This window comes from Scophthalmus maximus, chromosome 14, assembly GCF_022379125.1.
Source record: "Scophthalmus maximus strain ysfricsl-2021 chromosome 14, ASM2237912v1, whole genome shotgun sequence".
Classification (NCBI taxonomy): Eukaryota; Metazoa; Chordata; class Actinopteri; order Pleuronectiformes; family Scophthalmidae; genus Scophthalmus; species Scophthalmus maximus.
Genome location: NC_061528.1, coordinates 7,758,155 through 7,775,064, shown reverse-complemented (window position 1 = coordinate 7,775,064; position 16,910 = coordinate 7,758,155). Strand labels below are relative to the sequence as shown.

General features: G+C 41.0%; 3 protein-coding genes and 1 non-coding gene across 4 annotated transcripts; 2 read left to right on the top strand and 2 right to left on the bottom strand.

The window, feature by feature from the left end:
- Nucleotides 1-364: 364 nt before the first annotated feature.
- mpc2b (mitochondrial pyruvate carrier 2b) lies at nucleotides 365-5,459 on the top strand. Its single transcript, XM_035603747.2, has 5 exons — nucleotides 365-767; nucleotides 2,438-2,478; nucleotides 2,957-3,041; nucleotides 3,507-3,618; nucleotides 4,329-5,459. The coding sequence occupies exons 1-5, from the start codon at nucleotides 674-676 to the stop codon at nucleotides 4,375-4,377; spliced, it is 381 nt and encodes a 126-aa protein (XP_035459640.1). The 5' UTR covers nucleotides 365-673; the 3' UTR covers nucleotides 4,378-5,459.
- Nucleotides 5,460-6,862: 1,403 nt separating this feature from the next.
- On the bottom strand, nucleotides 6,863-10,391 carry rpl24 (ribosomal protein L24). Its single transcript, XM_035603746.2, has 6 exons — nucleotides 10,251-10,391; nucleotides 10,049-10,124; nucleotides 9,147-9,257; nucleotides 8,237-8,373; nucleotides 7,253-7,316; nucleotides 6,863-6,995 (listed from the first exon to the last, which is right to left on the bottom strand). The coding sequence occupies exons 1-6, from the start codon at nucleotides 10,253-10,255 to the stop codon at nucleotides 6,915-6,917; spliced, it is 474 nt and encodes a 157-aa protein (XP_035459639.1). The 5' UTR covers nucleotides 10,256-10,391; the 3' UTR covers nucleotides 6,863-6,914.
- Nucleotides 8,797-8,977, bottom strand: LOC118283236. Its single transcript, XR_004784461.1, has one exon. It is a non-coding gene; the product is annotated as a small nucleolar RNA SNORA23 (small nucleolar RNA).
- Nucleotides 10,392-10,962: 571 nt separating the features above from the next.
- Nucleotides 10,963-16,703, top strand: cep97 (centrosomal protein 97). Its single transcript, XM_035603731.2, has 11 exons — nucleotides 10,963-11,120; nucleotides 11,832-11,974; nucleotides 12,103-12,261; nucleotides 12,391-12,492; nucleotides 12,611-12,724; nucleotides 12,849-13,015; nucleotides 13,116-13,280; nucleotides 13,397-13,578; nucleotides 13,684-14,338; nucleotides 14,466-14,541; nucleotides 14,667-16,703. The coding sequence occupies exons 1-11, from the start codon at nucleotides 11,084-11,086 to the stop codon at nucleotides 15,174-15,176; spliced, it is 2,310 nt and encodes a 769-aa protein (XP_035459624.2). The 5' UTR covers nucleotides 10,963-11,083; the 3' UTR covers nucleotides 15,177-16,703.
- The last annotated feature ends 207 nt before the right edge of the window (nucleotides 16,704-16,910 follow it).

Here is a 16,910-nt window from a genome sequence, read left to right as displayed (position 1 = left end):
CGGAAAAGGGACAGACTACTACGGAAATTTTATTATAAATAAATAAATAAAGGTTTATTACATTTTAGATATTTTAAAAATCGGGACCTGACATTCAATTGTGTATATATTCTATTTGAATTTGTGAGATTTTAAGAGAGGGGGAACAATGAAAATGGATAATATTAAAAAAATATATATTCCTGTAAAATTTGTTGTCAAAGCGATACATTTGTACCCACCCACTTTGGATACGCCGGGCAGGAAAAGTAACGCTATCATCAGAACCAATCATATCTAGGTTCTGACCAGGCGGGCCAATTAGAAAAGAGGAAACTGAGGCCCCCGCCCCTCGTGTGGTAGGTTGCATCGCACAGAGAGTCACCTCTCTCGTGTCGGTCAGAGCGAGAGAGACGCGACTGACGGCTAACAGCGCTAGCATGGTCACAGAGCTGCCGGGCGAAGGTCGACAGTAGGACAGCAGCATCCACCTCTTCCCCTTTCACTCGCCCGCCCTTCATCTATTCATTCATTCATTCATTTCCCGATATCGCACGCAGTCAAAAGGGTTTTTTTTCATTTTTAAATTCCGTGGCTGCTAAAGAAAGACGTGTAAGCTAGCTTAGCCATCTAGCGAGCTAGCTCCGAGTCCCGCTCCTGTAGCTTCGTCCGCTCCGACTGAACACCTCCGGCCATGGCTGCGCTCAGAGCGTCCTACCACAGGATCTTGGACAAGATCGAGCACATGTTGCCCGCCAAACTGAGACCTCTCTACAACCACCCGGCAGGTGAGTTCAAGAGCCTGGGTGCGGGTGACGGACGTGGGTGACGGGTGTGGGGCTCTGTGCAGCTGTGAGACGAGCTGGTCTGGTCGCCACTGCATCCTGGAGGGGGACGAACATCATCAGCTGATGTCTGTGCTTGATGCATGAGCTGTTTCATGTGAGTGTTGATCTCGGAGACACTGATCCACTGGGGAGGACAAACACCGGCTCAGCAGCTCTGTCAAGAAGAAGAGAAACTGCAACATCTTCACATCAGCAACAATTGTTTCAGCTCTCGTTTGCATTGCGAGCATCCTCGATATGTCCAATTGATGAATACGTGGGGACAAATTGATAAGTAAATGAATGGGTTATTTTAAGTTTATAAGCGACACCGGTTTAGATCCTTTTTATCAGCACAGGTACTGTGAGCCCCCCCCCCCCCCCCCCCCCCCCCCCCCCACACACACACACATCAAAGACTTTGAGACACACACTCTGAGACACTACTCACAACATTCTACCTCTGTACATGATCATTCTGCTTCTGATTCGAGATGTTCTATTTTGTCAACACACCCACTATACCGGAAGGAAGCCCAATCATTTGGCAGAAACACCTCACAGGTTAATCAGGACACGCCTAACGTGTTTTACACCACAAACTGAGCATTATAACTGTCATGACAGGTGGATTTGTTTCCTTGGACTACATTTTCGAACCTAACGTGTTTCTCACGCCTAAGCTGATACTAGCTAGAGGGATATTGAGATCACAGAGTCACAGACTGGGCACCGTCTGGTCTGTTTGGTCTTTGCAAGGGTACGACAAGGACTTTGTGTGCAGGTACAAAAGGGGCGGTGACAAAAAAAGTTAACTCCCTCAGATATGATTTGCAGAGTCAAAGGTCTCAGCCGTTGTTTGGCCCCCGGCATTGGTCGGGAATGTGACCAAAGCTGGTTCCACACACGCCAGCAGCGTCTTACGATCCCTGACAACCTTTTTTTTTCTTCCCTTCCCCGTGCTGTAGCCGAAGGTGTCCAAGTGTCTGTTACACAGGTACTCAGGCCGGTCGTCGGGGTTATGTCTAATCCTTTCACCCATTAGAGAAGCCTGGCCGGAGGATTAAACTATCTCGAGGAGAAAAACCGCAATGAGGTTGATTGTCATGTAGTGTCAACTGGTATAACCTACTTTTGAAGCGCTGCATGCTTTTATTGCTGTTCGATGGTGCGTTATCAACCTGACGATGTGATAGTCCGTGTTATTGCTTTGGAACCACATGTCCTATAATAACCTTGAGATTTTAGAGTTCAGAGGTTCTGCCATAAAAAAAATAAATCAAAACCCAAATCAGAATTTAAGCCTAAATCAACACAATCATAATCTGGTGACTTGTGCAGGGCTACAGCCAACTACTATTGATTAGTAAGGTTGGAGAGTGTTATCAATATGTTTGATTAATCTTAATTTGATTTTGCAAATATTTTTCCACTTTGACGTATTTTTTCCGTATTGGAAAAGTGTTCCTAAATAACGACAGTAGAATTCAGACCAGCAGGTTTTTACATTTTTCCTCCCTGTGTTAATTGCCTAAGAGAGGAAACCATATCATTGAATCACATAATGTAACGTCCATTGTTAGAAAATAATAATGAAATTCACCTTTCCTTTTTTTTTTTTATTATTCTAGGTCCTAAAACAGTTTTCTTCTGGGCCCCAATGTTTAAATGGGTAAGTGCTTTTTCACAGAGTTATACATATTTAACTTTATAAACATCTTAGACTAACACGCAACTTTTGTTTTTCACCCTTTAAATAAAGCGTTGTCTTTTTCACAACCTTCTTGTCACAAGTTGCATGTATCTGTGTGTGATAGCATCTTAAATCAGCAATGCAAGTTGTGTTATTTAAATACTATTAGGGGCTTCAGATAAGTTATCCAGTAAGAAATGATAAACATAACTTTATATTTCATGAATGGTTTTTTTTCTGCTTCCCTGTGCCTTTTATTATCTCACCACCCCATGTGAGATGATTGGGGGTCACAACACCAAGGTTGTGAACCTTTGCCATAGACTGTAACAGTTGTGTAACAGTCTTATCAGTTCAAATTAGTCAGTTGTTTTACTGTAAAAACAGTAAAAAAAAAAAAAAAAAAAATCCACACCAGGTGAAGTGGAGTAAAGACAATGTGGCCTCTTTTCTTCAGGGGCTGGTTGGAGCTGGTTTGGCTGATATGACTCGACCGGCAGAAAAACTCAGTACCTCCCAGTCTGCAGTGCTGACGGCCACAGGTGAGATGAGATTTTAATTAGATTCATCATAATGTTTCAGTTTGAAACATGCATATTTTTTCAATTCAGTGTGATCAAGGAGAATGAAACCGGCATCAGAAAATGCTGCAGTGGATTTGAAGAGCAGGATGGGAAACTTAAGATTGCAAATATTTGGGGAAAATTACAGTTTTTTTATCTTTATGTTAAATAATATAAAATAATAGAGACCCTGGTCTGAAGTTGTCAAAATACGGAGCAAAGTTGTGTGAATTTCATTAGCTTGAGTTCTTGATGAATATTTCATAATTGTTGGTTCATGATTTTTACCCTTCTGTGCCAAAGGTTTGCCGGTTGCGTCTGCTTTTGCAATATGTGTCTTCAAACAAATCTTATCTGTGCATCCTTTGCCAAAACATAGACTCTGTTCTCCTGAGCAACCTGCTGGTTTGGCATTGTGTGCTTAACCTTCACTCTCACCACCAGGGCTCATCTGGTCCAGATACTCATTGGTCATAATCCCTAAGAACTGGAACCTGTTTGCTGTCAACTTCTTCCTCGGCTGTGCGGGGAGCTCCCAGCTCTACAGGATCTGGAGGTTTGTGGTGAACTTAAAAGAAAAGAGGGCTCACTAACTTACTAACCACCAACCGGTCTCTCCATTAATTACCAAACCTCATTATTTCTTCTAATAATAAGGAATCCAAGATAAGTGAACGCTAGCTTTCTTTAGAGTATTTCTTACTTATTGCTGATATGGAATCATGGCAGCAGGTTAATGTTTAAGTGCATTGCTGCTGATACAGTAAGAGTCGTGGCAAATGTGTAACATACAGTAATTTACATGTGTGCTTCATTTTCCAGTGTCAAGCGAGTTGAAACTGGGGGTGTATGATTCTGAAACCGGGAGCGAAAACCGTGTCCAATGTCACGCATATTTAGTCCAATTTTCTCTGGTGCTTCGGTTTATGCAAAATTGATGACAATCCCACCTGTCTCAGCTCTATTTTGTGTTTTGAGATTTAGCAGATGTATTTGGATGCCAACATATACTCAGATGGTGAAAACTGTTAAAACACCTTCATATTAGCATGTAGCTTTATCGTGTAGACATTGAGATACTTCAGTTTATCCTTTTTCATATTGATGGTGATCTGGACATTGACACGTTTTTATTTATTGAAAATAATAAGAAATAATAATTGAGATCGTTACAGCTTGCAAGCAGCTGATAGCAAATGAAAAATATATTTCATGAAGAGGGTCTTCAAATCTTAATGTTGTTGTGTTCATATTTTTCCCTGATAGGCACGATCAGGACAAGAAGGCGCAGGCTAAAGCCGTTGCAGAGTCCTGAGTGCCTTCTGTTGCCAGTGGACCAAAAAGGGAGACGTGACACCAGGCACCAACCTGCCCCTTCTCCACATCTCATGTCGTCTTCATTATGTTCATGCCATAACTTTTAATCTACCACACCAAGCCTGTTGTCCCTGTTGGAAATGTGCACTTTCTCCTTAAGTTTCAAATTTCCTCAGGGTGTAAAAATAAAAACAACAACAAAAGACGAGAACATATTTTTAACTGTAGTCAACACACTCAAGAGAGGTGGTCATCAGCGCACAAAGTACAACTTGTTCAGCAAGTTGAATGATTGTACATTTTTAAGTTCATGCTTTATATTTCATGCACTTAGCGGGAAGTTTTGCTTTTCCATCATTGTCTTTCAGGTGTAGCAAATCAGTACCTCATGCAATAACTTCCCCCCCCCCTAAAAAGATTTTAATTCTTGGATTTGATTTGATTGTGGTTGAAGGAATGCTTCCATATGAAATTAAGAAGGATGCCATCAGGTTTATATTTTAATCAACAGATTTTTTTATTTGGTTAGTCACAGCATCTTTACCTCGTGATTATTGAATCAGTATTCATCACCATGTAACAAATCCTTCCATTTTAACGGCTTTGAATCTTTTTAATCTGAGAGAAAATCCTAATTTATGAATCTCTTGATGTAATATTTCTCTTGTAGTCAAATCTGTATAGAAAGAGGCTGTTATTTTCTGATTCTCTTATGAATATTTACAGCGACGCCACATATTTAACTTGTGCAGCTTTTTATTGATTGTTACTACAGAGTCAACCAGTAAACACTGTTACTTGACATGCCAACTCTGGCTCTTTGAATATTTTAAAAACCTCACCTTGTTTTGAGAAAGATGTTGCATTTTATTTTATTTTTCTTTGAATTGTTTCCACTGTAGTTACACTGAATAATCCCCTGTTGATTTTAGCAATAATTGGTTTCAGGACTTTTAGAAATTTCTTGATTTGGTGACTGTTAAAAAAAAAAAAAGACAAAAGGCACCTTGAAAGTTGATCGTTATGGCTCTGTGGCTGTGTTATTGTTAAATAATGCTAATAAATATTGTTTAACACTTACAGTTGATTTCAAGTATGGACATCACGCAGTTTACAATTATAGAAAGTGGCTGATCATTAAGATATTAGTCGATGTGATCTCTCAAACAATGAAGAGTTTACTTGTCACGGTTGGTACAAGCACTTTCACTCAGCCAGTGGTTAATGTGGCAGGCTTTGATCTGCTCTATTTGTTTCCCTGGCTGCAAAACAAATATGAGCCACTGTTTCCAGTATAAACAATAAATCTCAGTGGAAAACCTCACGTGGGGCAGAGCTTCTGCCGTGTTCACTGAACTGAAGACATTGAAATACCTGTTCAAAAGAATGACCTTGAACCAGTGGCGAATAACAGGCCTATATATATATATATATATATTCCCACCTATAATTAGAGCACTGTATATACATATATAGCCATAATTATCAATGTATTAACTATATATTAAAAGATTTGTGTAATGTTGATGATGCTAAATTGGACTCTAGCTCACTCAATTGTCTCAGCTGCTGTAGTGTTTAGTTTTGTTTTTTACACCCCAGTAGTATAACATCTGCCAAACTATTACACATGAACAAGTTAACTGTCTGCAGCAGAGAACAGCATTTTTAACACTTTAGTATTAAAGATTTCGTACTTTTTAAAAGACCTATTTTCTTCCTTGAAGGAACTCAATGTTATTATTAACCAGGATAAACAACAAACTGAACTTCAGCGCAACAGTCTGCCAACACTCTGCATTACAGATCTCAAATCTGACTGTGCCATCCATAACATAGATCCTCATCTGACATGGTTGATTCAGAAAAAAGGCTTTCAAAAACACACCACATCCACATTGGTCTGGACTTGTTCTGACAAGTCAGTATTTTAAGTGTAGAAATTATGAATGGCCATTTTATCTAAAAAAAAAAAGAAAAAAAAAAAGCAGCAATTTAGAAGATCAATTACAGCCTATAGGCCTAATCTGATCAACTGTCAAAGGCCAAGCACACCTCCATGGGTGTTACTTAATGTAATTAAGCCTAAGATCACTTTAATTTAGGATGGAGCTTTAATGGACACGTCACTTAAACAATTACCACCAAGAACTGATTCATCTAAAAAACCTAATAGTAAAAAGAGGAACACGTTGATCAGTCTTTAGAGTACCACTGCTCTGAGATCATCACCATCTACGTCATTTATAAATATCAATCATTGGAATACTTCTGTTTGTTCAGTCATTTAATCAGAAATCAAATAATTTCCTTTAGACTCTGAACCATGTTACCATTCCAAATCCTTTCTGTTTGTAAGCCAACTATGTCACAAGTGCAGTGTTTCCACATTGTATAGCAGGTTAACAGCTACATCTTTGACAGAAAGATGCATTTTATCCTACTATAACACTTTATGGTCTTAAAATTCAAGAACTCAGAAATGATGGTTAACCACAAAATTTTATTCACAACCACAAACGATGAGTCAGGCTTTTAGCGTTTTCCTCCGACGCGGGGTGCGCTGATCTTCATGGGCTTTGCGATCTTGGGTTTCTGTGCAGCCTTGGTGGTGGACTAAAGAGAATAAGAAACATGCTGAGTACAAAACCATGTTGCATATCATAAAATTTAAAACTGACAATGAAGTTACTTCATAATTGAGTGAATAGTGTCGAGCAGGCAGTTGATAACATCCATGTACATCTAGAAATAAATTGAAAACCTTTAACCTTAACTCTGGTTAAAGAGTCTAGTTTTTGCTTTTTAAACTATACTATTCATAAATACAGCTACAATACAGCAGCCCAATAAGAGACAACAGGAGATGTTACCTTTGCACTTGAGGCCGCAGGCTTCTTGGCTGCCTGCTTTGCCTTCTTGACCTCCTTGGCAGCTCTGAGAGGATAATGAGAAAAGATCAGGGAAACTTAACAAGCAGGAACATGGATGAAATCCTCTTAACCTAATTTAAAATGTGACAATAATGTTTCTGGGGAAAAAAGGTTCAACTTTTATTAATCAGACAAATGTTTCTTCAGCCACTAAAGAAAATGCAACACTACTACAAAACAAAGAATCACAAAGTGCAAAAAAAATAAATCAGTATAGCCATAAAGCAGGCACACTCAATGGTCCAAAACACCCAAATATATATGTAAGGGACATACAAGAGTAGAATCATTATACTATTTCTCAGTATATAATATACTTCAAAGCCACAACAAGGCAAAGAAATGTTTCAAATGCATTTTAAAGTTAATCAGTTCATTAGGATTCTGGACTTTTCCTGCACCCCACTGCACTTAATACCATCCCCACATTTAAAAGGCTAAGTGAGATGAAAAAATGTGACTGAAGGAAATGTAATTTCTCCTAAATTCCCCACTTATTCCTTAATAATTTAGGGCAAAACTGTCTATGAAGATATCATTCACCCAATCACCAATTTTTAGTTTAACGCTGCAACCCACATGAGACGAGGTCAGACTCAACTGAGTCCAAACTGATGTGAAGAATTAAATTTACTAGTGAAAACCACTGGGAACTCAAATTGGACTCAAATTCCACAATTGAAAGTGTATGACGTCTCTTCAGGTGCAACTACAATGCCTCAACTTTTTGAGTTTTGAGATGCAAGAGAAAACCAAGGAGCCTGATTGTGTGTGTGTGTGTGTGTGTGTGTGTGTGTGTGTGTGTGTGTGTGTGTGTGTGTGTGTGTGTGTGTGTGTGTGTGTGTGTGTGTGTGTGTGTGTGAGTGAGTGAGTGAGTGAGTGAGTGAGTGAGTGAGTGAGTGAAAGAGAGAGAGAGACTCTCACCTGATGGCCTGCTCCCTCTGGGCCTTGCGGACCTCGGGCTTCTGGTTCCTCTTGGCCATGATATCAGCCAGGGAGGCCCCAGTGATGGCCCTCTGGAACTTAACGGCGCGGCGGGTGCGCTTCTTTGTCACCTCTTCCTGTTAAAAACACAGACTTAAGTTTATTCGTAGCCCAATATCACAATGTACTGTCACACATATCCATCAGCATGTTGTTGCTAAAAAACAGACACGTGCATGTTCCACTGAACCACAAAACTTTCTGGATGACGCTTGGCCAGGACTGTAGTCTACAGTTCTGCAGTAACTGTTGTAACCTATTTTTACAATGGTGTGCTTTAACTAGTTTTCATGAATTTCTTTTTCTTTCTTTCTTAAGTAGTTTTTTCAGTGAAACTTGAAATTGGCAAATCCATCTGTAAGATCTGATTGCGAGAAATTTACAGTCTTTATAAAATAAATGATGTCCTGCAATAACACAGAGTTACTGGTATTTAACGGCTGCTAGATGTAAAAGGATTCAGATCGTACACGATACAGTAACATGTGTTCAGTATTGCAGCGTGTTGGAGAGTTTGGAGGCTGACCGATGGTGAGAGGTCGATAAAGACGTCAAGGGCCAGTACTATGAACTCCAGTTGTTCTATGGCTGCAGGTGCGGCGTGAGCACTGCTGCCCAGACTGCAAAACACAGCCGGACAACAACACATAACACAGACCAACACTGTGCACACCATTCACCCGCAGCCAAACTAGTGGAAACTTCTGTTTGATATAATATATAATCACTCTGGAGCTGATAACGGCTGCTACATAAGTTTAAGACACTACGCCAATGTAGACTTGAACCCCACTGTGTAGATTTTAATTCACACAGACAACATCCTATCAACACACAGACTGTTACTTACAGACTGGCCCTTCTTGTGCTTGCGTCTGTACAGCACAGTCCAGTTGATCTGTCTGGGGTTCCTTTTGGCCAGGAAAGCAGACTCACACTTGGCGTTCAGAAACTGGAACACCTGTATGAAAAATGACACCACAACTGAATTACTTGCTATGACACATTCATGTCCAAAGATGATCGCTCCCCTTGTTCACCCATTTCCCCTCGACAGTTCACAAACTCGTGAGCTGTGGATTGAGATTTCAGACAATTATTGAGCATCTGGAACATCTTGAAGTGCCTGAACAATCGTTGAACTTAAAGCATAAGTGTAGGGCTTCAACTTAATCATCATTGACCAATCTAAAAATTTGATTTTTGGGGTCAGATGCGTTACCAATATTAGGGAATTGAAAAATGTCTGATACAAAGATACTCTTTTGATATGGGAATACATAAAAACAAGTACCGATCTGTGAAAGACACCCATCAGCCAATCAATGTAGGTTGGGCTCTAATTATAACTAAAGTTATTCCATAATTTAATACAATGCACTCATAACACACTTATTTAAACTTCAGCAACTTAAGTCGTGTCAAAGGTTTTACAACTAGTTAATTCAAACAGTGACCTTTGATCCTGTCCACACACGAGCAGCGGTACCACTGTGAACCTGTGCATGTACATATATATATACATATTATATAAGTTACCTTGTTTGGTTGCTACATCCTAGCGACGCTAGCAGCTAACGCTAGCAAGCTACACATGATTCGACTAGGCCTCTCCCGGAACTGTTATTAATGTTAAACGCACACATTGGGCGGCAGAGACTAATAACACAATGATTTGACCCGGTTAACTGAATATCACTTTATATCTGCGGACAGAGTTGAGACAAACGGGTGCCGGACTACAGTGCTTACCTTCCCGTCTATCCTGGCGTATCGGCGGCCATGGCCGGGGTATATTTTATACCCGCTGAAACTGCACAACTCGACCCTGAAAACGACAAATACAAGCCATCACGTAAAGACATGGATACACACGTCGTTTTGATCTAGGTGCCGTGGTGAAAACGTTTATTTAAGAGCGAAGATGACATTAGATAGTGTTCCGTTCACTCACTTCATGATGGCTACGAGAGGGCACAAAACCGGAAAGAGAGATGACGGATGCGGAAACGGAATTGGGAGGGTTAAAGTTCACTTTAATGCAATAATAACCCACGAATATTTTTGTCAACGGGTTATTCGTTGATGCTTAAAGCGTTGCGTAAACACATAAATTATTATTTTGATAAATCTTTTTAATCAAATCAATACTTTGACCAATCATGAAGACGTTGACGTCACCAATCTGACGGTTACACAGCAACCGGCCAAGTATTCCTTTTCCTATTCAAATCAATTCAATTCAATTTTATTTTGTATAGCGCCATATCACAACATACATTGTCTCAAGGCACTTTACATAGTGAGGTCAATATTACAATATTACAGGGAAAACCCAACAAATCCCACACTGAGCAAAGCACTTGGCGACGGTGGAGAGAAAAAACTCCCTTTTAACAGGAAGAAATCTCTGACAGAACCAGACTCTACGATATTTAAAAATAGTATTATTTTTTTTATATATATATATAAATCACTTCCTGAACGTTTTGTCATTAACGCTTTGTCAAGCTTTTTCTTTTTTTCACAACCGGGCTGGCGGTTTTCCGCAACATTGGCGCGCGCTACAGGAAACCAGGGCAGTTGTAGTCTTTCCGAACCGGAAAGACGCCAGTCTGCCACGCGCGCGACAGTCCCTTTGAACTACATTTCCCAGAGCCTCCGTGGTCAAAAGCCGCTTGACGACGAGCGACCAAAAAGTCGCTCGGCTTCTTGCCCGTCTCCCGCACTCGTCTGCGGCTGAAAGAGTTGTCAGCGAGCGGTGGGTGTGTGTCCGGCGGCGACAGGATGGGTGTATCCGATTTAAAGACCGATACAAATGCTGGTAAGGGGCACAACTGTTGTTTTGGTCGGACAAATGCACGTTTGTGCAAAGGGAGCTGTTGTGTTTCATATGGGTTTTTTAAGCTAGCTAACGTTAGCTCTAGCATGCCTCAGCCGAGTGCTGCCGTTAGCCGTGTCCTGAGGTCCACACCAAACTTCCCGTTTCAGACTAGATGTATACTAGAAGAAGATGTTTATATATTGGCGGCTATTAGGTTGTTCTTCTCTGCCCTTGACAGTCAGTTGTCATGCTTTCAGATGTCAAAATGTCCAGCACTATAAATATTTGAACCATAATGTAAAACCAAGCTACTCAAAGACTATAGACGTTCAATTCACATGTAAAAGTGACATACTACAAAGTGAACCACCCGAAATAGTTTTCAAAATTTAGTCAGCTTAAAAAAATATAAAGTAAATAGGCACAGGAATTTAGTACGTTTACTACTGAGTGAATATTCTTTTTGCCCTTTTGTCTGACGATGATCAAACTATTATGAAGAGGAGCTGCTGCTGCTGAAGCAGAGGAGAGGAGTTAATGTGTGATGAGGTCAATTGCAATCGCTGTGTGGATCATTGTTCTATTTAAAGTGATGGTATTAAGTTTTTAGCTTGTGTATTAAGTGAAGTCATAGTGATAAGCAACTCACTGTTGTTATTGTTGTTGTGGTTTTCCAGTCTGTTTGATCACCACCTTCTTTTCCTTTACAAGGACCCGTGGTGGATCTTTCTGCCCGGGGTATGCAGAAGCTGGATCCCAGTTTCACCTGCTCTGAAGACACTCACACTCTCATCCTGGACCGTAACCACATCATGAAACTGGAACATCTGGAAAGGAGCCCAGGCCTTCAGCAGGTAGTTACCGCTTTGAAATGTTCCCCCCCTGTATTTAACAGAACTAGAGTATAGTCAACGTTGAGTCTCTGCCTGAATATTGTGCACAGTTTGTCCATTGGTAATCCCTGTTTTTTCTTCTTCTTCAGCTGTCAGTAGCTAGTAACCGTCTGGTGAGAATGATGGGTGTGTCTCAGCTGACGGAGTTAAGAGTCCTCAATCTTCCCAATAACAGTATCGGCTATATCGAGGGGCTAAGAGATCTGCCTCACCTCACGTGGCTCAACCTGTCTGGAAACAATATCAAGGTGAGGTGAAGAGATATTCTCACAGACTTTACTTCCATATCGTCATTTATTTACAAATATGTCAGGACACAGATTCATTTCATTCCATGTGTTGATATGTTGTATATTCAACCAATTGTTTTCACTCAGGTCATTGAGCAACTCAGCAGCTGTGTTTCCCTTCAACACATGGACCTGTCTGACAATAACATATCAACCATCGGTGATCTGACTAAGTTGGTGGCATTAAAGGTGGGTGCTGCAGCCCCTTAGGTCAAAGTCAACCTTGAATAAAAAAAATACTCCTTTATAAGGTTAAGGTTATCTTGTACTTTTTTTTTCTTAGGATTAATATTCTTTCAATTTTCAGACACTTTTACTCCATGGAAACAGCATTACCACACTCCGTACCGTTCCCGCCCACTTACCCGCCAACTTATCCATCCTCTCCCTGGCAGAAAACGAGATAAGAGATCTCAATGAAGTAACTGTCTTTTCCATACTTGATCCAGCAAAAGTGATCTTCATATAAACATATATCCAGTGGCTTGTTTTCATTCACACATTTCTATTTCACCTGTATCTTTTATTTTTCAATTGTTCCACAGGTGTCATTCCTGGCACTTCTCCATGAACTGGAGCAGCTGTCTATAATGAGCAACCCTTGTGTCATGGCAACCCCCTCACTGCCCGGATTTGACTATCGGCCTTATATCATGAGTTGGTGCCTGAACCTAAAGGTCCTGGATGGCTACATGGTGTCACAGAAAGAAGGGTGCGTAAATTTGCTGGTACGGTTTTGGTTGATCAGAATAACTGAGGAATGATATCCACAGATTTCTCTTATTTCATGTGTGTTATTGTCACAATTACAGCCTTAAAGCAGAGTGGCTGTACAGTCAAGGAAAAGGACGCTCGTATCGACCAGGTCAGCATGTACAGCTTGTTCAGTACCTCACCACTGTTTGCCCTCTGACCTCGTCGCCAGCCTTGGAGACGGCAGAAGATGCCAAGCTGGAAAAGATCCTCAGTAAGCAGAGGTATACTGTAAACCTGATCTTACAGAGAGCCATTTGACAAACTGTATGTGTCTGTTGAAGGAAAATATTCACTCAAAAGACCCTGTGTTCGTACTGCCATTTCTTTTTCCTCTCAGGTTTCACCAAAGGCAGCTGCTAGAGGAGACGACGGGGGGAAGCTGTCCCAGTCCTCCTCGTCCAACTCAACTCGATGTGGAGAAGCACAGTCCTCCAGATGCGACGCCGCAGGTGGAAGCCAGAGAGGTGAAGAAAAACACTGCAACTGGACCATCTGATGCTCCAACAGTCCTGGAGACGGGTATGAGAGCTTTGATTTAATACAATGCTTCGATCCAGGAAACCTATAAAAGTATATTTATGCATTGCTTTTTTTAAATGTTTTTTTTTTATGTTTAACTTATAGAGCCAGTTGTGCAGTTCAACACGTGGGTGGGCTGCGATTCTTCCCACCCACCATTGCCGGCAGTCCGCAGTCCAAGGCTCAGAGAGGAGCACATCTGTTTGGAGGATGTTGAGACAGATGAGGATAAACTCGACAGCAGCATGCTTTCCTCAGAGTCCACCTTTCTCCCGTTCACATCTGATCAGGAGCCGCAAACGACGCAGTCTGACAGTGAGGATGAGACGGAGACATTTGAACCCGATTCCCTGGCCCCAAGGTGTCCAGCACAACCCCAAAAGCACGACACAAAAAAAAAACATCCTTCGGCCCCAGTGGATAAGCAAGAGAGGAAGATTCTTGAAGAAGAAGTTACTTCTGGTGCAGCCAGTACAGTTCTCTCTCTGGGAGTCAGCGTTAGCGTCCCACAACAAGATCCGGAAACACCCTCTGATTTTGGTGAAGCAGAGACTAAAGAAGCCCCCAAGCAGGAAGAAGCAGGTTTATCTGCTAACAAATCAAGTTGTACGGAAGCAGACAGGGCAGCAGTTAAAATACAGTCCTGGTGGAGGGGGCAGTACACTCGAAGCTGTCACCCCATGGTCAGAGAGGTGCGCAGCGAAATCCGCCTGCACAGGATGCAAGAACATATCCTCTTCCTGTCTGAGAAGCTGAGCAGGTAACTGACGGAACATCAGTAATTCATTAATAAAATGTTTCTGTATGGCACAAGAGCGGTTGTATTTAAACATGTAGTTTCAGATATATAGAAATGACCTCTAAAAGTCAAACTGATGTGTTTGCAGTGTGCAGAAGCAGTACGAGGAAGAGAGACTACAAAGGCTGGTTCAGGAGGAGGCGGTGAAGTTTCTGTGGAAGGAGGTCAGTGATTGAAGTTGTTTATTTAAAATTCATTATTTATAGTGCTTTTATGGCACCATCTCCAGAAATACTTTCTGAACTGTTGTTGTTGTAGTTGTAAACTTTGTCCTGTGCATTCCACGTAGCTCCAGTCTATGCAGCAGTGGAAGACATCTGTGGAGCATCAGCTAGCAAACATTACTCAGGCCGTCGCCCCGACTCCGATCTCCTCTCCTGGACTATGTAAAGCTTCCCCCCCAGCTGCCTCCAGCACAGCGAAGCCACCCAGCACAGACGTCTCTTTCCCAGACTCTGGCTTCCAGTCAACAGGCAACCAGCAGGCAGCGCTGGAGGACAGCTTCCTGAGCAGTGGCACAGACGATTCTCTGAAGACGGTGCGAGCACTGAGCCCCGTTCGATGTGGCTTTGCCGGGGGCAACGATGGCATGGACAGCGCCGACTGCAGCCTGCTGGAGCAGTACCTCTCCTCTGTGCAGCAGAGGGAGCAGGAAGCTGAGGAGGTGGCCAGTGATAGAACAGAAACGCCACAGCCCTCCTCGCCCATCACGCCTGCTAAAATGGCACAGGCCAACTCCCCCCATAAGGAGGCGGCAGAAGTACGAAGAACGGAGGGAACAACTCTCGGCCCTGTCTGAGAGTCGACACCTTCACAGAACTCCCGATTGTGTGTAAATAGGCTCTGAGTGTGTAGGGTCAAGCTGCTTCGCTCCCTCTTGAAAACACTGGATATGACTGAACACTGCACTTATTATCAGACCCAGCTCTCAATCAAGTGTGCCCTTTAAGTCTGAATCCAGGACAGGTTTGAAAACAATACCTTACTGTGAATGTAATTCAAGTTCTTTTTATATCTCACCTCTTTTTGTCTTATGTAACAGACATTTTCTTCTGTGTGTAAAGACAATGGTTGTGACGTAGCTTCAGAAGGTGCTCGTGACTTGAAAGCATCTTTTTGATTCACGTACAGTGAGTGGGTTTCTTCCCATTCAAATGAAAAGAGCAGGCATATATTCTCCTTATCGATATCTTGCAATAAGCATAAGGAATCAGATTAGGAGCTGATGTGTTTAACGTAGTCCAACCACCGATGTTTACTATACACAAGCAACAACATACATATTATCTATCGTGATCCACAGTTGTAGTGGCTAAATGTACGGGTTAGAAAAATGTAAATTAATCTGAAAGTCAACAATTATTTTAATATTCATGTAGTCTTACTGGTTTTAGTTTGTATTATTTGTTGAGTTGTTCAGTGAATCCTTCAGTGTGTACAAAGCCAAAATTAACCAATTTAAATTAAAACCAGAGCCGATTGATATCTTCATTAGGCAGACGAGCAGTAGACACAGAAAATTTATAAGGATGAATAGTTATTGAATAAGCGGTCACACATCCATTATTTATCATAATGATTATCGTGGTGCTTTTCAATCTATGACAAGTCTTCATTGTCTCCTGTAAAGAAAGATTCATTTTCTTTCAACAGAGTGATTTATAAATGGACAAAATGTTTCAGTTCAGCAGGAAAGTCTGACTAATTGCATTATCCAGGGACTGTTTTTCCTTCCACGAATGACCTGAATGGCCAAATGAATATTCACAAACTGTTCCCAGGTCATTGCAGCATAACAACTGGAGAAAGGGACTGTCCTGGGTGATGATAAGCACATTTCATAACAAAACAAGATACCACGTTATGACACGACGCCATTTATTAAGAATTTTATAATTGTTACTAATAGTTGATGAATAATTTACTAATTATTTAATCAACAGTTATAAGCCATTAAAATGAACACCTTCAGGATGCCAGGTTGTGAAAAAATTCTACGTTATTATACATCTTTATAACATCTTTCAATCTCTAATTATTTCCTTAGACCTTACCAATAGATTATTTTCCCTTTTTTTTTTTACCACTTCTCTTCTGGAGAAGGGCTGCAGGACATCTGGACTAAAACCCACTTATTAACTGCTTAATACACCACTACAACTCTAGTTTAACCATGACCAAACTCCTTAAACAGATGAACAGAAGGAACAATACAGTTAAATGTGAAATGTTAATGGTAAGAGCAGTTTTATTATATTTTTTAAGTTGAGAAGTTCCCATTCTGTTGTGTGACCCCCTGTGAAATAAAACATTTTTTGTAATAAAATGGTTGTGTGTTTCTAATCAGTAATATTTCATTATTGAGTAAGGATATATAAATTTCGCAGTAGGTCTGACGTGAGTTCAAATTTTTACAACTTTTTCAATATGTTTAGGGCCTCTAATAAGTGCTTGAAGTGCATGAATCTGAATAATAGTAATAATAATCAACACAGATTCAATAGGGCTCTCAACAGCCTTACAGGTTATGGCT